We start from the raw sequence: 26771 nt of genomic DNA on the forward strand, positions 1-26771 counted from the left end.
AGCTGGTGCCATGTTTTAAGGCATATGTGGGGGTATAGGCATGTGCAGCTGCAGCTTGTCAGCCCTGTGCATGTGCGGCCCGGGACCCAGCTATTCTCTGACCATTTTCCTTGCGCTCCGTGGGTGTTTCATGCGTGCCGGTGCTTGCCCCTCACCGGTACCGGAATCGCTGAGGGTTTCTCGGATCTTCCGTTGGTGTATGCACTTCGCCTCAGGATCGGAGAACCCAGCCAGAGAGTATGCATAAATGGGTTTTTTTTTGATTGGCATGGTGTAACCAGTGATGTGCCACATGGATTTGGCTGGATCCTCAACTCTTCGCAATTTATATAAATGATTTGGATGAAGGGTCTAATGGTATGATTGCTAAATTTGCTGAATCCACAAAGATGGGTAGGAAAGTAAATCGTGAAGAGAAAACACGCAGGCTACCAAAGGAGATAGATAGTTGAGGTGAGTAGGCAAATGGAATATAATGCGTGAAAATATGGAATTGTCCATTTAGAATAAAAAAGAAGCACATTATCTAACTGGTGAGAGATTGCAGGGTTCTGATGTGCAGAGGGATCTGGGTGTCCTCGTGCATCAATCACAAAAGTGTTAGTGTGCAGGCACAGCAAGTAACTAGGAAAGCGAATAGAATGTTAATATTTTATTAGGGAAATTGAATAGGAAGGTTATGCTTCAGTTGGACAGAGCACTGGTGAGAGACCACATCAGGAGTTCTGCTTACAGTATTGATGTCCTTATTTAAGAATGCATGCAAGGTAGTTTAGAGAAGGTTTACTGGACTAATACCTGGAATGGACGGATTGTCTTATGACTTGTATCTGCTGAATTTAGAAGAATAAGTGGCAACTTGATTGAAACATATAGGTCCTGAAGTTACGCCACCCTGGGCAAGTGCGCAGTCGATACCAGCCCCATGTGCTGCGGAGTCGCAACACAAGTGATTTAACCAATAATTCTAATAAAAATTCCCGAAATCTTTGACCCTTAGCTGCCCAATAATTACAGTCAACAGGTTTGTAAGTTGAAATATAATTACTGTTTATAACAAGAATAATGGTGAAATATGCAGCAGATAGTTGGTTAAATATTTAAAAATGTCTACCTCCTACTAGCCTCCCCCATCCTCTACCCACATACACACACACACACACAAGACAGACAAACACAAAGGGGGGGGTGGGGAGAAGGGAAAAAAACATGGGCAAAATTCTCCCCCAACGGCGCGATGTCCGCCGACTGGCGCCAAAAACGGCGCCAATCAGACGGGCATCGCGCCGGCCCAAAGGTGCGGAATGCTCCGCATCTTTGGCGGCCTAGCCCCAACATTGAGGGGCTACGCCGACGCCGGAGGGATTTCCGCCCCGCCAGCTGGCGGAAATGGCGTTTGTTGCCCCGCCAGCTGGCGCGGAAATGCGGCGCATGCGCGGGAGCGTCAGCGGCCGCTGACAGTTTCCCGGCGCATACGCGGGAGCGTCAGCGGCCGCTGACAGTTTCCCGCGCATGCGCAGTGGGGAGAGTCACTTCCACCTCCGCCATGGTGGAGGCCGTGGCGGAGGCGGAAGGGAAAGAGTGCCCCCACGGCACAGGCCCGCCCGCGGATCGGTGGGCCCCGATCGCGGGCCAGGCCACCGTGGGGGCACCCCCCCGGGGTCAGACAGCCCTGCGCCCCCCCCAGGACCCCGGAGCCCGCCCACGCCGCCTGGTACCGCCGGTAAATACCAGGTTTGATTTACGCCGGCGGGACAGGCAATTTCTGGGCGGGACTTCGGCCCATCCGGGCCGGAGAATTGAGCGGGGGGTCCCGCCAACCGGCGCGGCCCGATTCCCACCCCTGCCCAATCTCCGGTACCGGAGACTTCGGCGGGGGCGGGATTCACGGCGGCCAACGGCCATTCTCCGACCCGGCGGGGGGTCGGAGAATGACGCCCCAGGTAATAGAAAGATAAAAGTGTCTTTGCTCCAAATGATGAGTCCCTGCAGGATTTCTCCACAGTATCTTGGGAATCACAGTCCTTGTTTTGCCGCCTGTACTCACATTTTCCTGGTGAGACAGAGTCCCAGTTTCATCAGGTTTTGCTCTCAGTTTGTGGCCTGCCATCTAGGTATCCAACACTATTGTGCCACAGTTTAAAAATGAGGGATCGCCTATTTAAGACAGAGATGAGGAGAAATTCTTTCTCTCAGAGGTTCATTGGTCCTTGGAACTCTCTTCCTCAAAAGTCTTTGAATATTTTTAAGACAGGGATAGATAGACCCTTGATAAGCAATGGGGTGAAAGGTTATCTGGAATGGGCAAGAATCATAGAATCCCTAGAGTGCAGAAGGAGGCCATTTGGCCCATCAACTCTGTACCAGCCCTCCAAATGTGAATCTTACCTAGGCTCAATCACCAGCCCTATCTCCGTAACCCATACTCCACATAACCGTTGGACATTAAGAGGCAATTTAACATGGTCAATCCACCTAACCTACACATCTTTGGATTGTGGGAGGTAATTGGAGCACCCGGAGGCAACCTACGAAAACACGGGGAGAATTTGCAAACTCTACATAGTCACCCAAGGTCAGAATCAAAACTGAGTCCTGGTGCTGTGAGGTAGCAGTGTTAAATAATGTGCCGCTGTGCCAAATGTGGAATTTGTCATGATATTCAGATACACATCATGGTGCAAACACACATACACACTGATGGACAGATCAACGGACCAATCAATACAAACACAACATCACAGCCAATCACAGGCAAGAGCATACACACTATGAAATGGGGAACACGACATTTCCTGCTCATTCCAGCAGGAGACAGCTCAGGGCACAGAACTCACAGCAAGCCACTCAGACATTCACCATGTGCTGAGTGCCTCTCCAAGATAGTGTTAGGGCTGGGTCCACAGGTTAGAGGGTAATGAACGAACCACAGTAACCAGTTTACAGATGTTATTATTGTTAGTAATAAAACTGAGTTGTACCATCCGCAACCGTGTTGGTTCGTCTATGTAGCAGAGCACCCAACACGACATAGTACCAGGATTGGAACCCAGTAACTGTGAGACCTACCTACGCATCTTAAGGAATCCGCCATCCTGCGCCATGGACACCATCAGCCCGCCGCAGCCGCTCCAAATCGCTGGAAACCTCGGCGTTAACTGGGAGTTGTTTAAACAGCGCTTCCAGCTCTTCCTAGAAGCCACAGAAAGGGAGAATGCTTCAGACACCAGGAAAATTGCCCTCCTCCTCTCCACAGCAGGGCAACACGCCATCCACATCTACAACTCCCTGGTGTTCGTGGAAGGTGAGGACAAGACGAAGGACACGATGGTCCTTCTCAAACTCGAGCAACACTTCAGCGTCGAGGTAAATGAGAGCTTCGAGAGGTACCTCTTCCAGCAGCGCCTGCAGGGTAAGGATGAGCCCTTTCAATCTTTCCTGACACACCTCCGTATCCTTGCACAGTCCTGCGGTTACGAGGCCACCTCCGATTCCATGATTCGGGACCAGATTGTTTTTGGGGTCACCTCGGGCACCCTACGCCAGCAGCTGCTCAAAATTAAAAGCCTCACCCTAGCCACCGCCATCGAAGCCTGCGTCCTCCATGAAAACGCGACCAGCCGCTACTCCCAATTCCAGGCGGCCGAATCGGCACGGCAGGGGTCCTACGCGGCCGAATCGGCAAGGCAGGAGTCCTACGAGGCCGAGCGGGTCCAGGTGATCGAGTTCCTCCCGGCCCGCGGCCCGGACGAGGGCGGCCATTTCGCGCGCTTTCCGCGGCCTCCCGCGCTTGTACGCGCCAAAAGAGACGTCGACGCAGAGGGACGTGACGCGCAGGCGCGCTCTACGCAGGACAGAACTGCGCATGCGCGATGGCGCAACGAGAGCCATGACGTCACGACGTGCGGCAACTGTGGATCCGCACATTTAAAGCGGCAATGTCCGGCAAAGAACCGACAATGCCTCCGCTGTGGCAAGATGGGCCACTACGCTGCCTGCTGTCGAGCAGCTCAACCTGCCAACGCTCCCCAATTCCGCCAGCCTCGCAGGGACGTGCGGACCATTCAGCCTCCGTACTCCGAGTCATACCCGGACGATATACAAACTGGTGATACAGACGACCCGGAAGCCTTCCGCGTTGCGGTCATTGACAGGAACCGGATGTCTCCAAGCAGGACCCACCAACCGATGCCAGTGAACAGTGTCAATCCGGGTGATGAATGGTGTGCCACCCTAACGGTCAACCTATCACCAATAACATTCCGTTTGGACACTGGTGACTCCGCCAACCTAATAGCATGGTCAGCCTTCTACGCCTTGAAGGTCAGACCACCAATTCGGCCATCCCGTTGTAAGATGGTCGACTACAACGGAAACATTATCCCGGCCATGGGATCCTGCCAGCTCCAGGTAACACACAATACATACACGGCCACACTGTCCTTCGAGATAGTTGGATCCTCGAAGGACTCCCTGCTAGGCGGACAGGCATGCAAGGTTCTCCACCTTGTTCAGCGGGTGCACACTCTGTCTCCAGAAGGCACATCAGACTTCCCGGATACAGAATTCAGGGCACAGCTCCACTCGCTCCTCGCCCACAACCAGGAGGCATTCGAGGGCATGGGCATACTGCCCTATACCTACAGAATACGGCTCAAACCGGATGCCACCCCGGTCATTCACGCACTTCGCAGGGTCCCAGCACCACTCAAAGACCGCCTCAAGCAGCAGCTGCAGGATCTCCAGGACCAAGGGGTGCTGTCCCGGGTCACGGAGCCCACGCCATGGGTCAGCTCCATGGTGTGCGTCAAGAAGCCCTCTGGCGAACTCCGGATCTGCATCGACCCGAAAGACCTGAACAACAACATCATGAGGGAACACTACCCCATACCCAAACGGGAAGAGATCACGAGCGATATGGCCCGGGCTAAAATTTTCACAAAGCTTGATGCCTCTAAGGGTTTTTGGCAGATCCAACTGGATCAGTCCAGCAGGAAGCTGTGCACCTTCAACACTCCTTTCGGCAGGTTCTGCTATAACAGAATGCCGTTTGGCATCATCTCGGCATCCAAGGTATTTCACAGAATCATGGAACAGATGATGGAGGGCATCGAAGGGGTGCGCGTCTATGTTGACGACGTCATCATCTGGTCCACCACACCACAGGAGCACATCAGTCGTCTCCAGCGTGTCTTCGCGCGGATACGGGAACACGGCCTGCGCCTCAACCGAGCCAAGTGTTCTTTCGGCCAAACTGAGCTAAAGTTTCTGGGGGACCACATACCCCAGTCAGGGGTCCGTCCGGATGCAGACAAGGTGAGCACCATTACAGCCATGCCACAGCTGGCAGACAAGAAAGCAGTGCTACGCTTCCTAGGCATGGTCAACTTCCTGGGGAAGTTCATTCCCAACCTTGCCTCCCACACGACAGCTCTGCGCCACCTCGCCAAGAAGTCCACGGAGTTCCAGTGGCTACCCACACACCAGCAGGAATGGGAGGAGCTCAAAATTAAGCTCACCACAGCCCCGGTATTGGCGTTCTTCGACACCTCTCGTGATACGAAGATCTTGACTGATGCCAGCCAGTCCGGCATTGGGGTGGTACTCCTGCAACAGGATGACACTGCATCATGGGCCCCGGTCACCTATACCTCGCGGGGCATGACCCCCACAGAACAGCGTTATGCGTAGATCGAGAAGGAGTGCCTGGGTTTGTTAACCGGCATAGACAAGTTCCACGACTACATGTATGGTCTCCCCCAGTTCACCGTGGAAACCGACCATCGCCCCCTGGTCAGCATCATACATAAGGACCTGAACGAGATGACCCCTCGCCTCCAGCGCATCCTGCTCAAGCTCCGGAGGTACGACTTCCAACTGGTCTACACCCCGGGAAAGGACCTCATCATTGCGGATGCCCTATCCAGAGCAGTGAGCACACCGCCCGACTCGGAGGGGTTCATCTGTCAGGTCGAAGTGCAGGTGGCCTTCACATCGGCAAATCTGCCAGCTGATGATTCAAGTCTGGCCCGTATTCACCGGGAGACTGCGGCTGACCCCCTTCTACAACGTGTGATGCACCACATGACGGGAGGGTGGCTCAAAGGGCAGTGCCCGCAGTTCTACAATGTCCGGGACAACTTGGCCGTCATTGATGGTGTCCTTCTAAAGCTGGACCAGATTGTGATTCCACACAGCATGCACAAGCTGGTCCTCGACCAACTACACGAAGGCCACCTGGGGGTTGAGAAGTGCAGACGGAGGGCCCGAGAAGCTGTATACTGGCCGGGCATCAGCGATGACATCGCCAACATGGTGCTCAACTGCCCCACCTGCCAAAGGTTTCAGCCGGCGCAACCCCCTGAGACGCTTCAGCCCCATGAGTTGGTGACGTCCCCCTGGGCGAAGGTGGGTGTGGACCTTTTTCATGCGCTTGGCAGGGACTACGTCATCATCATAGATTACTTTTCAAATTATCCAGAGGTCATCCACCTGCACGATTTGACATCGTCCGCTGTCATCAGGGCATGCAAAGAGACCTTCGCTCGCCATGGCATTCCGCTTCCTGTCATGCCGGACAATGGGCCCTGTTTTGCGAGCCAAGAATGGTCTTCTTTTGCTGCTTCGTATGGCTTCACACGCGTGACATCCAGCCCTCTGCATCCCCAGTTAAATGGCAAGGCGGAAAAGGGCGTTCACATCGTCAAGCGGCTCCTCTGCAAGGCTGCTGATGCCGGATCGGATTTCTGCTTAGCCCTGCTGGCCTATCGCTCGGCCCCACTAGCCACTGGCCTCTCACCAGCCCAGCTGTTGATGGGTCACGCCCTCAGGACCACTGTGCCATCCATTCTGGTCCCTACACTCAACTATGCTCCAGTACTGCAAAGGATGCGACAGCAACGTGCTCAGCAGAAGGTGGCACATGACACTCGGGCAACTGATCGTCCTGCCCTGGCGCCTGGAGACAATGTCCGCATCCACCTACCAGAGGGTGGCTGGTCGGCAACTGCCGAAGTTCTCTGACGCGTGGCTCCCCGCTCGTTCCTGGTTCGCATGCCTGATGGCTCCATTCGCTGGCGCAATCGCCGGGTTCTTCGCCTGCTTCCGCGCTCGCTACGTGATCATACACCGGTGCCACGCCCTCCTGTTGTTCCTGATGTTGACTTCGTGGAGCTTCCTGTCACCATGCCCATTCCTCTGTCGCCTGTGGCCAGGCCCATTCCTCAGCCGGTGGCTCCTGACCCACCCTTGAGGCGGTCAACCCGAATTTGTCGCCCACCTACTAGGCTGGACTTATGAGCCTGTTTGAACATTGAACTCACTGACGTATTATGCCACAATGTTAATATGTTTCTCTTTTTGTCGTTACAGGAGTTCGTTTTGATGCTTGATGTTTACACGTGTTTTGTTTATGGTACAAACTCGTTGCTATGTTGCACCTGACACCTTCCTATGTATATAGTTTAGCCTCATGTACATGCTGTAGATATTGCACACACACATTCAGCTACACTCAGTACACATCTATATTTATTACCACATAGGCACATATTCTTGTAAAAAAGGGGGGATGTCATGATATTCAGATAAACATCATGGTGCAAACATACATACACACTGATGGACAGATCAACGGACCAATCAATACACACACAACATCACAGCCAATCACAGGCAAGAGCATACACACTATAAAACGGGGAACACAACACTTCCTGCTCATTCTAGCAGGAGACAGCTCAGGGCACAGAGCTCACAGCAAGCCACTCAGACATTCACCATGTGCTGAGTGCTTCTCCAAGATAGTGTTAGGGCTAGGTCCACAGGTTAGAGGGTAATGAATGAACCACAGTAACCAGTTTACAGATGTTGTTATTGTTAGTAATAAAACTGAGTTGTACCATCCGCAACCGTGTTGGTTCGTCTATGTAGCAGAGCACCCAACACGACAGAATTGAGGTAACAATCAGATCAGCCATCATCTTTTTGAATGGCGGAGCAGGCTCGAAGGGCCTAGTGGTCTACCCCTGCTCCTAATATATATGTTTGTATGTTTTAAAATCAATGTGTGTTACATTAATGTGAAATGGAGTCCATCGATCTTTCATTGTATTTTGATGGTCTCTCATCCAAGCGAGACAGGGTGAATTTCAAAGTGTCAAACTATAAGACAAGGAGTGTAATCAATGCACCCCCTTTCTTTGGAAAAAGGACTTTGAAGTTGTACAAGCCACATGATGAGCATAGCCATGTCGTCTGTCTGCTTTTAAAAATAGCAAAAGCTGCTTGCAGGAATGGAGAATTCCATCAGGGAAGCTATCAAATCAGCAGCTGTTCAACTGAGCAAACAAAGGCAGGGGCTGGTTTAGCACAGAGCTAAATCGCTGGCTTTTAAAGCAGACCAAGGCAGGCCAGCAGCAGAGTTCAATTCCTGTACCAGCCTCCCCAAACAGGCGCCAGAATGTGGCGACTAGGGGCTTTTCACAGTAACTTCATTTGAAGCCTACTTGTGACAATAAGCAATTTTCATTTTTTCATTCATTTCATAAGCAGCAATAACTTGAATGTGTATAAGGACTCTCCTTAGCCTTTTCCAACTTCAAGTTCACCTGGATGGCATGGTGGCACAGTGGTTAGAACTGCTGCCTCACAGCTCCATGGACCCGGGTTTAATTCCGGCTTTGGGTGACTGTGTGGAGTTTGCACTTTCTCCCCTTGTCTCCTCCGGGTGCTCCGATTTCCTCCCACAGTCCAAAGATGTGTGAGTTAGTTGGATTGGCCTTTATTTAAAAAATTGTCCCCGAGTGTCCAGAGATTTGCAGGTTAGGTGGGGTTACAGGGATGGTGTGGGTGAGTGGGCCTAGGTAGGGTTCTCTTTCAGAGGGTTGGTGCAGACTTGATGAGCTGAACGGCCTATTTCTGCACAGTAGGGATTTTATGAGAGCCATCCTTGTAGAAATTCAAGTATAAGAGGCCTCACACTTCACTGAGAAACCTCTGCTTAAAAGATTTTCACTTCAATTAGAAGCATCGACTCATCTTAGAAACTATAGGCTTCCATGAAAGAGAGACTTAAAAAGTATACATTGGAATTGTTTTTGTTGCTTTATCTGTATGTGATCTTTGTGTCTGTAATATCGTGTGTTAGGTTGCTGAGTGATATATCCTGTTTTCGAAAACCTGTGGCGCAAGCGTAGGATAATAACAAAAAGCTTGCTGGTGGAATTATTTAAATTGGGACCTCTCTGAAGATAGGAAAATATATACACCTCACATACCAAACACTTTGATCATGGGCAGCAAGAAAATACATATATTTAAATATGACACGTCAGCAGCTTTCAGTGAACTTTTAATGGCCTTGGTTGGTGTGGAACATATGAAACCTTTTGATGATTAGATAAACCAACAAACTGAGTTAACACAATTAAGAAAGAAAGAACGAGTGTAGGCTAAACAATTGTGTATGTGACTAAAAAAATCAGTCAATGGCGAAGGCCGCAGCAAAATAAATGGATTGATGCAGTTTTTAAAAAAATTAATGAAGCACAGGATTAATTTATCCAACAAGAGTTTGCAATAGCATATAAATTGTCTTTTAGACCTTTATACTGTAATTATATAAAGCAAAATGATGCTCAGTGATCTGAGCAAACCAGAGTGGAGCTGAATCATTCCAGTCCTAGCTGACGCTATCCAAGTGATGGTGACTCTGAAAGGGTGAACTGTCATTAATCTGGTGGGAAGCAAATTCATTGGTCACTTACATTTCAGCTTGAGAGAATCACCGCCTGAATCTGAGCCTTGATGTCCTGTGAATTATCAAAAACACACAAGTTGGAGGATTTTTGGTAAATATATAAATATTGGTCCAGAACTTGCTTTAAAAATAATGTTGCGGCTAATGACTCACTGCCAGTTCTGCACAAATATCACAGGCATTTTAATGAGGGAATTGAAAAGTTGCTGTCTGAGTTTTGTTGTTTCGCCAATAGCTTTGCATCATGACATTTCGCTGGCTCGCTCCTCATTGAAATGCATTAAACAGTGAGAAATCCCTGTATTTGCACAGTAGATATGAGCTAAACTTACCAAAGTTAAATCAAGTAATTTCAAGTCTAACTGCTCCTCTAACACTATGATCCTTGTTAATTACTCCAAGTCAATCTCTCTGGCACTGGAAATTGACCATTGTAAATGTACAATCTTGTTCCGTCAGATTTTGAACAGTCGGTAGAGATTTTAAAAATGGATTAAATTAAATAAGCCTCTTCAGGTCTCGATGTCACAATGTCCGCATCGTGGGGTTGCCGGAGGGCATCGAGGGAAGGGCCGCAACGGACTACATCGCCCAAATGCTGGGTAACCTAGTCAGGATGGACAGCTTCCCCAGCCCCCCAGAACTCGACAGGGCACACAGGTCACTCCGGCCGAAACCCAAAGCAGGGGAACAACCGGTAGAGATCATCGCTAAGCTGCACCAGTGCCAGGACCGGGGCGGGAATAGATCCTGAGGCGGGCCCAACAAACAAAGCCGTGTTCATGGGAAGGTCACAGAATCAGGGTCTACCTTGGGGCAGATCTTGCAGAAAAGAGGGCCAAGTTCAATAGAGCAAAATCGGCGCTCTATATGGGTCACATACCAGGGGAAGGAACAATAGTTTGGCACTCCGGTGGAGGACGAGGAGTTTGTCAGAGCAAACAACCTGGAGAGGGACCAAACTCGGCAGTGGTGAGGGTGCGCCGAAAAAGGACCGCAATGGGAATGAATAACGGTGACCAGAGACATCTGTGTGGACTTTGTGTTTGCGTGGGACTGTACTGCCTCGTTTTAAGTTTAAAGTTGGGAGACAGGGAGATGGGAGCGGTGACAGGGAAAGCAGGTGAGGGGACAAGGAACCAGCCCAGGGAGGGGAGCCACCGGACTAGCCGGGAGGGCTATCACAGGAAGACAGGAAGTGAGGGGGGCCGTGGCGCCCCTCTCAGAGGAGAGGGAGCATCTGGCTAAGGGGGCGGGGGGGCACAGCAAAAGGGAGGGAGAATACAGGGGGGAGACAAGGGGAGGACAGGGGGTCGGGGGGATTCACAGAACAGACTGGGGACAAAACGATAAGGAAGGGTTGGCAGTGTAGTAGTCTGTGTTGGAAGGATTACGGTACCTGGTAATGGCGGAATACCATTGGTGGAGAATGTACTTGTTCCCATTGGTTAAGCCTGTATGTTAGCTCCGCCCTGCAAGGCGGGGTATAAGAGCCCGTGCCACCCCAGCAGCTTTCTTCTGTACCTGCGCTGCTAGGGGAAATATCTAGCATATTAAAGCCTTCAATTGTCTCCAACCTCGCTTCTGGTGTTATTGATCGTGCAACAATTTAATAAGCTAGTTTTTAAAGGATGGAGCTCCGAATCAAGCCGGAGTGTCTGCAACTCAGCCCTCATGCGGCAAACTCAGCGGCAACCTTCAAGCACTGGCTGGCGTGCTTCAACGGATATCTCAGGACGGCAGAAAACATACCCACGGGAGAACAGAAACTACAAATTCTGCACTCGAGGGTGAGCCCAGAAATCTACACCCTCATCGAGGATGCAGATGATTTTTATGCTGCAATGGAGCTGCTGAAAGGACATTATATTCGCCCTGTAAACCAGGTCTACGCCCGACAGCTACTAGCGACGAGGCGACAAATCCCTGGGGAATCGCTGGAAGAATTCTACCATGCGCTCCTGGTGTTGGGGAGAAACTGCAGCTGCCCGCAAGTTTCGGCGAGCGACCACACAGAACTTTTGATTTGGGACGTTTCGTTGCAGGTAAGCTGTCCTCCCAAATCTGCCAGCGATTGCTGGAGAAAGAGACACTAGGCCCTTGCCGGCTCCCTGGATGTGGCCTCCCGAAACGCCCGCACTTACGTCCACGACCACGCGGCAGCCCCCTGGGCAGCATGGAATCCCTCGCGGCCGACCCCGAAGAATCTCCCATCCCCCCACAAGCTTGTGCTGCGAGACACCCTGGCAACCCCGTGGGGCCCCGCTGCTATTTTTGCGGGCAAGCCAAGCACCCCCGACAGCGCTGCCCGGCCCGCGCATCCACCTGCAAGGGATGCAGCAAAAAGGGCCACTTCGTGACGGTATGCCAGGCCCGGGCAGTCACTGCGGTCTCCGGAGGCGAATACGGACCGCCACCACAACCCTCTCCACGGACCCCGTGCGGCCAGCGGGCGCCGCCATCTTCCTCCTCCAGGGCCATGTGTGGCCTCCGGGCACCTCCATCTTGTCCCACGAACGCCATGTGTGGTGGATGGGCACCGCCATTTTGTGCACCCCCAGCCATGTGCGACCAGTGGGCGCCGCCATCTTGGATGGACTCCCACGACCCCAGTTTGGCTGACCACACACTGCCCAAAGAGAACATCCAACTGCTGCCACGATTAGCCTCGGTGACCCTGGACCAGTCTCGGCCCCAAACACTCTCGACTGTTACGACGACGGTGCTTATCAATGGACATGAAACGTCCTGCCTAATCGACTCTGAGAGCACTGAGAGCTTCATACACCCCGACACGGTAAGGCACTGTTCTCTCCCCGTCCACCCCATTAATCAAAAAACCTCCCTGGCCTCCGGATCTCACTTAGTAGAGATCAAGGGGTTTTGTGTAGCTAACCTCCCGGTCCAGGGAAGGGAGTTCAAAAACTACCGACTCTATGTCCTTCCTCACCTCTGCGCAGCCACACTCCTGGGGTTGGACTTTCAGTGCAACCTCCAAAGTCTAACTTTCAAATTCGGCAGCCTTATATCCCCCCTCACTGTCTGCAGCCTTGCGACCCTCAAGGTTGATCCGCCTTCCCTGTTTGCGAACCTCACCCCGGATTGCAAACCAGTCGCCTCCAGGAGCAGACGGTACAGTGCCCAGGACCGGATCTTCATTAGGTCAGAGGTCCAACGGTTACTGAGGGAAGGTGTTATTGAGGCTAGCAACATCCCCTGGAGAGCCCAAGTAGTGGTTGTAAAGACCGGGGAGAAGCATAGGATGGTCATCGACTACAGTCAGACCATCAACAGGTTTACGCAGCTTGACGCGTACCCTCTCCCCCATATATCTGACCTGGTGAACAAGATCTCACAATACAAGGTCGTTTCCACGGTGGGTCCACCTACCACCAGCTCCCCATCTGCAGTAGTGACTGCAAATACACTGCTTTCAAAGCAGATGGGCGGCTCTACCACTTCTTAAAGGTTCCCTTCGGTGTCACTAATGGGGTCTCGGTCTTCCAACGAGAGATGGACCGAATGGTTGACCGGTACGGTTTACGGGCCACATTCCCGTATCTCGATAATGTCACCATCTGTGGCCACGACCAGCAGGACCACGACACCAACCTCCGAAAATTCCTCCAAACCGCAAAAATCCTTAACCTCACGTATAACAAGGATAAATGCATTTTCAGCACCGACCGTCTAGCCATCCTCGGCTACGTAGTGCGTAATGGAGTTATATGCACCGACCCTGAACGTATGCGCCCCCTTATGGAATTCCCCGTCCTGGACTGCTCCAAGGCCCTGAAGCGCTGCCTAGGTTTTTTTTCCTACTATGCCCAGTGGATCCCCAACTATGCAGGCAAGGCCCGTCCACTGATCCAATCCACAGTTTTTCCCTTGTCGATAGAGGTCCGCCAGGCCTTCAGACGCATCAAAGCAGACATTGCAAAGGCCACGATGCACGTCATCGACGAGTCCCTCCCCTTCCAGGTCGAGAGAGATGCGTCCGACGTAGCTCTGGCGGCCCCCTCAACCAAGCGGGCAGACCCGTGGCCTTCTTCTCACGCACCCTCCACGCTTCCGAAATCCACCATTCCTCAGTCGAAAAGGAGGCCCAGGCCATAGTAGAAGCTGTGTGACATTGGAGGCATTACCTGGCCGGCAGGAGATTCACTCTCCTCACGGACCAACGGTCAGTTGCTTTCATGTTCGATAATGCACAGCGGGGCAAGATAAAAAAGGACAAGATCTTACGGTGGAGGATCAAACTCTCCACCTACAACTATGAGATCTTGTATCGTCCCGGGAAGCTAAACGAGCCTCCTGATGCCCTATCCCGCGGCACATGTGCCAACGCACAAGTGGGCCGCCTCCGAGCCCTCCACGAGGACCTCTGCCACCCGGGGGTCACTCGATTTTTCCATTTCATCAAGACCTGCAACCTGCCTATTCCATTGAGGAGGTCAGGACAGCCACCAGGAATTGTCAAATCTGCGCAGAGTGCAAGTCGCACTTCTACAGGCCAGAGAAAGCGCACCTGATAAAGGCTTCCCGTCCCTCTGAACACCTTAGTATGGATTTCATAGGCCCCCTCCCCTCCACCGACCGCAACACGTACTTCCTGAATGTGATTGACGAGTACTCCCGGTTCCCATTCGCCATCCCATGCCCCGGCATGACCGCAACCACCGTCATAAAAGCCCTCCATAGTATCTTTACGCTGTTCGGTTTCCCCACCTACATACACAGTGATAGGGGGTCCTCCTTTATGAGCGACGAACTGCGTCAATTCCTGCTCAGCAAGAACATTGCCTCGAGCAGGATGACCAGTTACAACCCCCAGGGAAACGGACAGGTAGAGAGGGAGAACGGAATGGTCTGGAAGACCGTCCTACTGGCCCTGCGGTCCAGGAATTTCCCAGTCTCCCGCTGGCAGGAAGTCCTCCCGGATGCCCTCCATTCCATCCGGTCACTGCTCTGTACCACGACCAACCAAACACCTCACGAACGTCTCCTTGTCTTCCCCAGGAAGTCCTCCTCTGGGACCTCGCTCCCGACCTGGCTGGCAGCTCCCGGACCCATCCTGCTCCGAAAACACGTGCGGGCACACAAATGGGACCCATTGGTCGAGAGGGTCCATCTCCTCCACGCTACCCCTCAGTACGCCTACGTGGCGTACCCCGACGGCCGACAGGATACGGTCTCCCTACGGGACCTGGCGCCTGCTGGATCCCCACACACACCCCCGCAACCAGTCCCACCCTCCCTCCCACTGGCGCACCCCACAGCCGCCCCCTTCCCAGGTGAATCGGTTCTTCCACCGGCCCTGCCCCACCGTCGCATCCCACAGCCGCCCCCTTCCCAGGTCAGTCGGACCTTCCAACGGCCCCATCTAGGGGTGATGAAGCGGCCACAGAAGCCGAAACCACGCTCCCGGAATCGCAGACGCCCGAACCTCCACCGGCATCACCACCAAAGCTACAACGATCGCAGAGGACGACCAGGGCCCCCGATCGACTAATTGCTTCATTTTGAAATGTACATTACTGTTGTAAATAGTTAAGATGTAAGAAGGGAAAACTCTGTATGGAGGTATTACGGTACCTTCATAACTGTAACTTCTACCACTTTACCACGTTGTAATATGAAGCTACCACCCCCGCCGGACTCTTTTTTAACAGGGGGTGAATGTGGTAGTCTGTGTTAGAAGGATTACGGTACCTGGTAATGCCGGAATACCATTGGTGGAGAATGTACTTGTTCTCATTGGTTAAGCCTGTATGTTAGCTCCGCCCTGCAAGGCGGGGTATAAGAGCACGTGCCACCCCATCAGCTTTCTTCCGTACCTGTGCTGCCAGGGGAAACATCTAGCGTATTAAAGCCTTCAATAGGCTCCAATCTCGCTTCTGGAGTTATTGACCGTGCATCAGGCAGCAAGGCACAGGCCTCGACGGGCATGGAGCAAGTCGAGAAGTCAAGATGGTGCCGCAAGCAGCCACATTGGAAGGTCCCTAAACAAAGGGAAACCCCAGAGTGCAGGGGTGCACCCACGTGGCATGCACACAGTTGGCAGCCATGTGAGGTTCCCCCTGGACAAAGGGAAACCCCAGGGCACAGGGGCCCGACCTCATGGTGAGAGCGGCGACCGCGACATTTTGGACAGCCCCCTAACAAAGGGAAACGCTGGAGTGCAGGAGCGCGTCAACAGTTAAGTATGGTTGATCCTGCAGGATCGGGGGGCAAAAACCCCCCATCAGGATTGTCACCCTGGAATGTAAAGGGACTTAACAGCCTAGTGAAAAGATCCAAAGTCTTCGCCCATCTGAGAAGACTGAAGTCTGACATAATCTACCTACAGGAGACACACCTGAGGGAGAAGGACAGACTGCTGGTAGGAAAGAGCTTGGTGGGACAGCTGGACCATTCATGCTACGGGACGCGTGCTAGGGGGGTAGTCATACTGATTAGCAAGAGGACGAGGTTTACTGAGACCAGGACGGTTACTTTATTATAGCTACAATGCATGTAGAGACAGGAAAGAGAGGGCGACCAGACAACAGCTGATCGACTCCATCTTGGAGGTCGACTGAAAGTACTCCGAGGCCCTGACCGTAGAGCTGTTGGCTGAGAGGAACAAGCTACAAATGGACTTTAACCTGCTATCCACCAGGAAAGCAGTGCACCAACTCCGCCAAATACGGAGGACCTTCTACGAACACAGGGAAAGGCTGTCCGCCTACTGGCTCACCAGCTGAGAAAGCAGGCAGCCACGAGGGAAATAGCACAGGTAAAGGGTGGCGGAGGCAGACTGGTAGCGGAACAAAAAGGTCAATCGAGCATTCGAGATCTTCTACCGAGGACTGTGCTCCGCCGAGCCCCCCAACGGGGACGCGGGGATGAAACAGTTCCTCGACGAACTGGAAATGCCAGTGTTGGGGGAAGACAGGCAGGGGGACCTGGAAACACAAATAGATCTGGGAGAAATCATGGTGAGAATCAACTCCATGCAGGCGGGGAAGGCGCCGGGACCCGACGGGTTCCTGGCGGACTTCTATAAAATATTCACACCGGCCCTGGCCCCACATCTAAGGGACATATTCGCAGACTCGCCGGCAAGGGGCACCTTGCCTCCTGCACTAGCGCAGGCCACAATCTCATTGATACCCAAAAAAGATAAATGCCCAACAGAATGTGGCTCATATAGACCCATTCCGCTGCTAAATGTGGATGCGAAAATACTCACAAAGGTCCAAAAGGCTGGAGGACTGCGTACCAGAGGTGGTGGCAGAGGACCAGATGGGCTTTGTCAAGGGTAGGCAACTCACTGCGAACATCAGGAGGCTGATGAATCTAATATTGACCTGCCCAGGGAGAGAATACCGGAGGTGATCGTCTTCCTGGACACAGAAAAGGCTTTTGACAGAAATGAACGGAAATACCTCATTGAAGTATTGGAACGGTTTGGGCTAGGAGCAGGATTCACCGCCTGGGAGAAACTCCTGTACAATGCCCCGAAGGTGAGCTTTCGAACCAACACCAGCTCTGAATACTTCCAGCTGCAAAGAGGCACAAGGCAGGGATGCCCACTGTCCCTGTTCCTGTTCCTGTTTGCATTAGCAATCGAACCCCTGGAATCCGAGAGTCCCCAAACCAACACTGCAAAGGAGGAAAAGTAAGGGTGACCTGGCATTACCAAACCTGCAGTACTACCACCGGGCAGCATCGGCGGAGAGAGTGGGGGGATGGGTACACAAACCCAACTCGGAGTTGGTGTGGATAGAGGAGGCCTCCTGCAAGGGGGCAACCCTTTGGACCTTGGCCACAGCAGCACTCCCATCCCCCTCGGCAAAATACACATCCAGCCCAGTGGTAGCGGCCACACTGAAAACGTGGAACAATTAAGGCAGCACTTCGGACTGACCAAGGTGTCCCCCCGGCCCCCATCTGCGGTAAGCACAGATTCCCACCAGCTATGCTAGACACCACCTTTAAAAAATGAAGGCAGGACAGGGGAACACTGACAGTTAGGAACTTCTACACAGGAAACAGACTAGCGATGCTGAACAAACTGTTGGAGGAATGGGAACTACCAACAGGACAGGAAATGAAACGCCGACAAATAAAACACTTCCTCCGCAAAGAGACAGTAGGATACCCAGGGCTTCGGAGACCACGTTATTAGAGGACCTGATGAATACGGACAGTAAGGAAGGGGGATTCTGTGGGAAAATGCATGGACAGCTACTGGACAGAGCCCGAACACCACTGGACGAGACCAGATGGAAATAGGAGGATGAACTGGGAACAGAGGTAGGATGGGGACTCTGGAGCGAAGCACTGAGCAGGGCCAACTCCACCTCCTCCTGCGCAAGGCTCAGCCTTCTGCTGTTCAAAGTGGTGCACAGAGCGCACCTGACCAGAACCCGAATGAGCAGGTTCTTCCCGGAGGAGGAGGATAAATGTGAGCGGTGCCAGAGGGGCCCGGCCAACCACATCCACATGTTCTGGGCTTGTCCCAAACTTGCTGGGTTCTGGACAGCCTCCTCCGAGGCAATGTCCAAGGTTGTGGGGGTGAGGGTGAAGCCATGCCCAATAGTGGCAATCTTCGGGGTATCGGAGCAGCCAGAGTTACACATGGGGAAGGGGGCCAACGCCCTTGCTTTCCCCTCCCTAATCGCACGCCGGAGAATCCTGCTCGGCTGCCGATCGGCAGCACCGCCCACAGCTGCAGACTGGCTCGCTGACCTCTCGGAATTTCTCCACTTGGAGAAGATTAAATATATCATCCGAGGGGCGGAGGAAAGCTTCCTTACAGCATGGGGGCAATTTGTCGGCCTGTTCCAAAACCTGTTCGAGGCCAACAGAAACTAGCAGAGAGGAAAATTGAAAAGTAAAAAAGCAATGGCAGGAACGCACTACCCAGTGAGAAGGGGGGAGGAAGAGAAGAGGGAGCCTGAGGGGGACAAAAGGAACAACACAAAGAGAGGGGGAGGAGGTAGAACCCTCCCCATCCACAAGATGGACACGACCAAAATTGGCAGGATAAAAGGGGGGAAGGGGGGGGAACAGAGGTGGAGGGGGAATATCCCCCCGAAAGAGCAGGGAGGGCATCCGGGATGTGGCTTGGGAGGGGGGGTGTTGCTAGGGAGGGGGGTACTAGGGAGGGGGGTGGTTAAGGAGGGGGGGGGGGAGGAGGATAGCACACCGAGTCAGATGGCGACAAACTGTAAATAAACACGAGAAATTATTTTGTATTGTGCAGCAAACAAACACGAACTGCAGTGTATAAACTGAAAATGCCAATAAAAAAATATATTTTAAAAATTAGATAAGTTGTTTTACTTTTTCCTTCTGTCTATTTTACCTCTTTTAATCCAACCTTTATTTCCCTCTTTATTTCTCTTTCTGTACCCAATCTGACATTAATTCACCCACTTTAATTTACAATTTATTCACAGTCCTAGTATTTTTAACTTTATAACCCTTCAGGTCTGATGAGTTCAGGATATCCACAATTGCTTGTCTCATTCACCCAGATCCAAGAAGCCCTGAAGATGGCACCACTCTTCTTCAATCTGGCATTTCCACCAATTTGTAGTGCAATCTATGAAGACAATTAAATGGAGAATGGCAAGTCAAACATGTGGGCGTTATGATCACTCGACTTGATCGGGAATTCTCTGTCGGCGGGATCCTCCGCTCCGCCGGCAGGATACCCACGCCTTGTCATTTGGTTGTCATGGGCATAGCAGGCCCAGGTCAAGGCCAGTTGAAAGTCAGCTGTGAGCTTTAACAACTGGACACACAGCTGGCTATGCTGTGTGCAGACCCACATACTCTCAGAGTCAATCTGACTAAATCATATGGGGGACGCAGACCCCAACAGGCGGCAAGTAAAAACACAGGACTGCTTTTGGGGTAACCTCATGCAATGTGCTGATTAGGACGGAGCTCATCTTCAATGAAATAAATTTGTGAAGAGTGAAACACCCCAGAATCACCAGGGGGAACTTTGCAAAAGGAGGTTTTGAGTGAAGGGGCTTTTTTAAGAAGGACACTGGAAGATTCATCTTGATGAAGCAGAGAGAAGGCATCGTAATAATAATAATCTTTATTATTGTCACAAATAGGCATACATTAACACTGCAATGAAGTTACTGTGAAAATCCCCTAGTCGCCACACTCCGATGCCTGCTCGGGTACATTGGAGGGAGAATTCAGAATGTCCAATTCACCCAACAAGCACGTCTATCGAGACTTGTGGGAGGAAATCGGTGCATCCGGAAGAAACCCATACAGACATGGGAAAAGGTGCAGACTCCGCACAGACAGTGGCTCAAGCCGCCGGGAATCGAACTGGGACCCTGGCGCTGTGAAGCAACAGTGAGGAATTGAAACTAAATTCTGGTGTATTGTTTAAACATAGCATGGTGTTTTCAGTTGTGTTAAGAAATTAAGGGGATAACATTTCTATAGTTTAGCATCTTAGTTGCTTACTGAGTATTTAGTCGATGGATTTTGTGGGTATTTTTCACACCTACTCTAGATCAGTGCTTTCTTCTTTTATTATTACCATCCCTACTCTCTTTGCTGTTAGTTCCATGATGTCTTTGTAATTTACTTTCTTCCTGAAAACTATCCCTGACCTTCCCTTTTTTCTCCAACTCACCCGGCCCACATATTTTCAACAGCATAAAACCCATCATATTTTTCCTCTGACCAGTTCCATCGAGGAGTGACAATTAACTCTGTTTTTCTTTCCTCAGATGCTGCCAGGCCTGCTGAATTTTATAGCACATTTTGTTTTTATTTCAGATCTCCACATCTTCAGTATTTTACATTTATACTCTGGTTTAGTTGATGTTGATTTTAGTTGAATTGTTACAGTAAAGGTCTGAAAGTGGAATCCGGTGTGATTTTTTTGCATGGATTCTCCGTCCGTCAGCTGGAAAATGGGGTTTCCTATTGTGCACAGCCCCACGCCGTCGGGAAGTCCCCGTGCGTGGGTACGCTGCTGGCGCAATGGAGAATCCCGACAGCAGATAATCCAGCCTTGGGAAGCAGCAGTTAAAACACTGGGGCGAAATATGCTGAAACTGCAAAGTATATTGGGCTGGATTCTCCATTTCAATGGCTAAGTGCCAGCGAAAACAAAGAATTCTCGGGTGCTTTATGACGGCAAAATTGGCGCCGAACCCTCACCGATTCCGGGACTGGTAAGGAGCTAGCAACGGCGCTGGGTACAACTCCTGGCTCCCGCGCCATGCAGCTGTCGCGCCATACAACATGGTGCCGGTCGTGTGCGGACCCGGCCTGCCAAATATGTCCCCCCTGTCCACCCAATGGCCACCCCTTACCAGTCCCTCCAGCCCTTACGGAAGCCCTCCCGGCCAGCAGCACGGCTCCCGGCCGACTGTGGTGGAGCTGGACATAGTCCGCGGCCACCACGCCGAGTTCCCGACCATTCAGACCACACGTCAACCGCGTGGTCCGGTCAGCCCATCGGGGGCGGAGCATCGGGGGTGGGCCTTCCGATGACATGCCATCGCCGTTCCAATGGCAGGCGGCACGCAACACGATGACGCCATTTCGGACGGGGCGGTGCCTGGCTGACCGGAGTCAAACCGATGCCCCCCCAAATTTGGGCATTGGAAGGGATTCTCCACCTGATCGCCGATCACGATATCGCCGTCGGGCAACAGAGAATCCCGCCCATTGTATTTATAATATTGTTTAGGTTTCACTCCTACTTCTTCATAAGTTTACAGTTTCTAACTTAAAGTTTAATTTTCAGTTTGCTTCTTTTTCTTTGCATCTTTTCATTTATCATGTGGAAGGCACATCTCACACAGTTAGTCATTTCTGAAGACACACTCTGAAGAAATAGTATACAAGAAGTTGAATCACCAAAAGAAACAAATGCACAATAATGTCTCAAATGGCTGCAGGGCGTTTCAAAATACCAGCAACATTAGGTGGAGAAGTGCAAATTTCCCTGGGGAAAAGTCTGCCACCTTCAACAAGGAAGTTTCAAGAAATCAGGGATATTTGGGAAGAGTTCATCCTGGGGCTAAAACAAGATTGGACAGGGAGCTCAGCAGAAAGATTGAGTGATATTGGGTATTGTAAAGCTGAAGAGAAGAGTTTGGGCCCAGATTCTACATAGATATATCCAATAGTAATGCCAGTCCAGATCAGAATTGGCAAAAACAAGAAGACCTCCCATAAAGGGTCTCAAATAATTTTGTCTTTATGCCAATGGTAATATAAATGCTGCCAGAGCAGAAGACTAGCTTTAATAATTTGCCTTAAATGCAAATCACACAAGAACATGTGTAGCTCTCTATCAGTTTAAAAAAAATTAGTCAGAGGATTATGTCATTTGAGTAGCAAACAGAGTTCCATAGCCTGTATTTTACCAACCTCTTCCCGCTGGGCTGGGAGACAGAAAGACTGGAAAAATAGTGCGGGAAGGTGTTGGCTAGCATGCCCGACATCTTCCTGCTGCCATGTTATTTTTCTAAAAGCAGGAGAAATGGCAGATGTGCCACCCACTGAGAACCCGGTTAAGTCATTCAAATGTACAATTGAGTTCTCCTTCCTGCCTCTGCAGACATTTTGCCTGTATCAGGGGCTCTCTGCCATATTAGGGACTATTCAATGAAACCTCCTGGCAGTTGCTTTTGGTGGGGGGAGGGGTAACCTCTTTTTTGGTAATCCATGGCCTATTGAAGGGGCCCGTGAGAACACTAGCTGCCACCATGGCATTGGCCCTATATTCCCTGGGCAACCGTCCGCCCGGATCGTCGATGCTTACCTGCCAAGCCTCGGCTCCCCCAGTCCTCACTCACCAGCCTTTGAGGGTTCCCAGCCATCAATATACCCTTATCCTGCAGCTGCAGCCTCATCTAGGTCACCATTGGTGGTGGTGTTGCTGAGGCTGCTGAAGGGCTGGCCCTCTGAATGGGAGACAGGTTGCTGCCCTTAATAGGGTAGGCAGCCCCGAGGGCGGCCATTTAAGTGGTTACCACTGGGAATATGCCTCCCTTGTCTTGTCACCAGCCTAACCAGGATAGCCTCTTGCTTGCAGCCCTCGTGTTGGGACCTCAACCATCCCATATTTGCAATTGAATATGAAGGTGCAAAGTTCTGTTACGTCATTCGCCCTCTTTTCGTAATAAAGCAAACAGGCAAATTAACATCAGCCACCCACTATCCATCCACAACCGATGCAGAACAACACCATGAGAGATAGAATCAAAATCGAGGACAATGATAAATTGGCTAGGCATGCAAGCTTCTTACAGGACATGCAAATTTCTGTTAAACAACAGCTAAAAATCCCTGAATTATGTATTCCAGTCTCTACAGAGAAAACCCAATTCATACCCTTTGAGTTATAACAATCTGAAAGTCAGTTTATTTTGCCAAACCTAAAAGGTTAAAAAACTTGAGTAAAAGTCGAGACAAATTATTGTTAGATGCATGATGATATGTCAAATTCCATTCCATTCCTTTATTACATATCAAAATCTTTAGATCTTGGCAGTGAGTTGAAATTGCTGAAACTGCTAATAGATAAACACACGAGACTTACTATTCACAAGAACTGTAGCATATGATGATGCCTCTCCATGAGCATTGGTAGCGACTGCAGAGTATTCGCCAGAGTCCTCTGGGCTGCATCTAGTGAGAAAATAGGTCAATTTGTTTGGAATTCACAATGTTTATTGGCTTTTAAATGGACTGTGAAGAAATTTTTAATGTCCCCAGAATCCCAGAAGACCATCGGCTGAGCTCCCCTTTTTTGAGAGCTGACTGGTGATGATTTAACCCGAGGGTCCCACAACTCAGGTGAGGGGCAAGATTGAAGAAGACCGATATCACATTCTAACAACCTGTTAAAACAGTCTGATTTTATAATATCAGTGCATTAACTCATTGTAAATTGTTAAAAGACAGAACTCTCTATTTAAGGGCGGCATGGTGGCAAAGTGATTAGTACTGCTGCATCACAGTGCCAGAGATCCGGGTTCAATTCCGACCTTGGGTGACTGTCTGTGTGGAGTTTGCACGTTCTCCCCATGTCCGCATGGATTTCCTCCAGATTCTCCGGTTTCCTCACACAGTCCAGGCTAGGTGGATTGGCCATGCTAAATTGCCCCTTAGTGTCCAAAAGGTTGGGTGGGGTTCTGGGGTTAGGCGGGGCCTAGGTAGGTGCTCCTTCGGAGGGTTGGTGCAGACGCAATGGGCTGAATGGCCTACTTCTGCACTGCAGGGATTCTATGATTTTAAGTCTGGGCATCAAAAAGCTGGTCCAATCAGAGTTCATATTGAAATCCATTACCTTATTTTTTTTCTCCTTTCTCATCACTGCTGAAGTAGTTATCCTTAGAATTAGCTTCAATTGGATCATATATCAAGGGCAATAGTACAAACTATAACCCAGTTTGTACTTCAATGTTTCTACTCAAGGGTAGAAATTACTCTGTTCTATTCTTAAAACTTGGGAAACATATTCAAATGCAATTCCTGCATTTGCTATTCCAACAAAGATGTTAACCAATTTTTTTTTTTTAAATTTAGAGCACCCAATTATTTTCTTTCCAATTAAGGGGCAATTTAGCATGGCCAATCCACCTAACCTGCACATCTTTGGGTTGTGGGGGTGAAACCCATGCAGACATGGGGAAAATGTGCAAACTCCACACGGACAGTGACCCAGGGCCGGGATTCGTACCCAGGTCCTCAGCGCCGCAGTCCCAGTGCTAACCACTGCGCCACGTGCCGCCCTTGTTAACCAATTTCTAACACTTGGTGATTGTAAAAGATATTATGCGACTGATAATTCTGAATGAAAATAGAGTTGCAATATTCGCTTCCTGGATAAGAGTCATTCAGAAAACTGACAGTGAAAAGTATAAAGGTTCAACATAATTATTCTTCATGATTTTGTATTATTTATATATTCAGTTGCATGCAAAATAAACAATAATTACCATTGATTTTTAAAAACAAAGATACCTTACCTACTAATCTCAAGAATCTGTAAACCAATTTTATTCTCAATTGTGTACTTGCCAGGAACAGCTGTAGGTTGAATCAGAACTCCATCTTTATACCTGACAGTAATGATGATTAATTCATTAAAATCCATACCAAGGAACTATATAAAACAATTCTTTACTATTGGCAAAATGTAGCAATACAACATTTGTTAATAATGATAAGTTTTATAAAATGCTTATGTTTTTTAAAATAAATTTAGAATACCCAATTCATTTTTTCCAATTCGAGCGGCAATTTAGCGTGGCCAATCACCTAACCTGCACCTGCCGGGATCGAACCTGGGACCTCGGTGCTGTGAGGCAGCAGTGCTAACCCACTTCGCCACGTGCTGCCCCTTGCTTATGTTTTAAACTGTTTCTTTTAATTCAAAGTTTAAAAGGAATATACCGCGCCTCATAAACCCCCCGGCGTTCCCGACAGAAACGGCTGGAGAAATGCCGGGTCCGTGGCCGCGAATGCGCACGGCATCGACCTGCAGCGGTCGTGCAGTACAACATGGCACTGGTGACGCGCGGACCCGGCCTGTCAGATAGTAGCCCTTTGTAACCCTTCCTCGCCCCCCCCAGACCACTCCCCCACCAGTCCCACCAGCCCCTGTCAAACCCCCCCCCCACCCGGCCAGCGGAACAGCTCCCCCCCCCCCCCACGACTGTGGCGGCTCTTGACACAGTACTCAGCCGCCACGCGAGGTTGACGAAAACTGAGAGCAGAAGTGATCCACGTTAGCGGGAACTCGGCCCATCGGGGCGGAGCATCGGGAAGGGACTTCAGGTGACGTCCTGAGGCCATTCCAGCAGCGTGCGGCATACTCACCGACGACGCCACTTTGAAGGGGGCGGGGCATCTGAAAACAGACACCGCCCCCGGTTTCAGGGTCAAAAAGGATTCTCCATCCGATCGCCGAATGCGATTGCAGTATTGGCAAGCAGAGAATCCCACCCTGTAAAGACTACGGGCATGTGTTTCCCACACCCGCCATCCCAGCCAACAAGATGGCAACAAGATTCACCGACGCGGTGGAGGAGAGGAGGATGACCTGTACTCCGGCCCGTGAAGGAGGCTGCCAGGCGCCGCAATTCGCCGTGACTGGGTGCAGGTGCCAGAGGCAGTCAGCGCCGTAGGCAACACTGTCTGGGCCGCCCAGCAGTACCTAAAAAAACTGCACAACCTCCTCAGGGCAGCCAGAGTGAGTAGGCAGCACTGTGCCCCTGGCACTAACCCCGAGCCCACACATCCGTAATCCAAACCCCACGCCCCCTGATGCACTATCGATTACCACAAAGACGAGAGTAGTGGAATACTTGAGGGTTTATTGAGCAAAGACGCTGGGCCTCCTGCAGCTGGAACCAGAATGGCTGCAGCACCGGTGAGCGCACACATTTATACCCTGCCTGCTGGGCGGAGCCAGCAGGCAGGGATTTACCCATGTACCTCTATTATATGTGTCTTACCGTAATACATATAATACTGCTAGTGCTGACTACCACCCCCTCCCCGCCCCCCGCACCCGGAGGGCGGCAGAGCCCCCACCCTGCACCACATGCCGGCATCCATATCGGCAGCCATGGCCGGGTGCCCTGGCCACTGAGGCCACCAGCTAGCCCCCCCCCCCCCCCCACCCCGCCCCACCCACTGCCCCGGGCTGCATACGGCGGACTGTCTAACACTTTTGTTTTCTGTTTGCCCCCTCCCCCCACTCCCTGGAGAAGGGTACCCATAACCGCCGGGAGCGGGAGGCGAAAGGAGGGGGGACCGCTCGACCTGCAGCCCCTAACCATGGCAGAGTAGAGGGCCCCGATGTGGTCGGCGGCCCGAAGGAAAGGGAGGTCGCCGGGGTGGAGTTCGGCCACGGGCGAGGAAGTGAGACTCCTCTTAGTTACAGTTCCCCGTGACACATGTGTCAACCACCCCCACACCACCTCCACCACCCCCCACCCACACGCTTATCCTC

The 26771-nt window shown here is 51.2% G+C and overlaps 1 protein-coding gene across 1 annotated transcript in view; it reads right to left on the bottom strand.

The window, feature by feature from the left end:
* The window catches only part of LOC140411385 (myomesin-3-like), a 225706-nt gene that overhangs the window by 174359 nt on the left and 24576 nt on the right, over positions 1-26771 (bottom strand). Inside the window, exons 5-7 of the mRNA XM_072500502.1 lie at positions 24781-24873; positions 23349-23437; positions 9768-9812 (exon numbers count right to left, since the gene is read on the bottom strand). Coding sequence (XP_072356603.1) covers positions 9768-9812; positions 23349-23437; positions 24781-24873 — 227 coding nt within the window. The remainder of the gene's footprint in view (positions 1-9767; positions 9813-23348; positions 23438-24780; positions 24874-26771) is intronic.

This window comes from Scyliorhinus torazame, chromosome 1 (genome assembly GCF_047496885.1).
Source record: "Scyliorhinus torazame isolate Kashiwa2021f chromosome 1, sScyTor2.1, whole genome shotgun sequence".
NCBI lineage: Eukaryota > Metazoa > Chordata > Chondrichthyes > Carcharhiniformes > Scyliorhinidae > Scyliorhinus > Scyliorhinus torazame.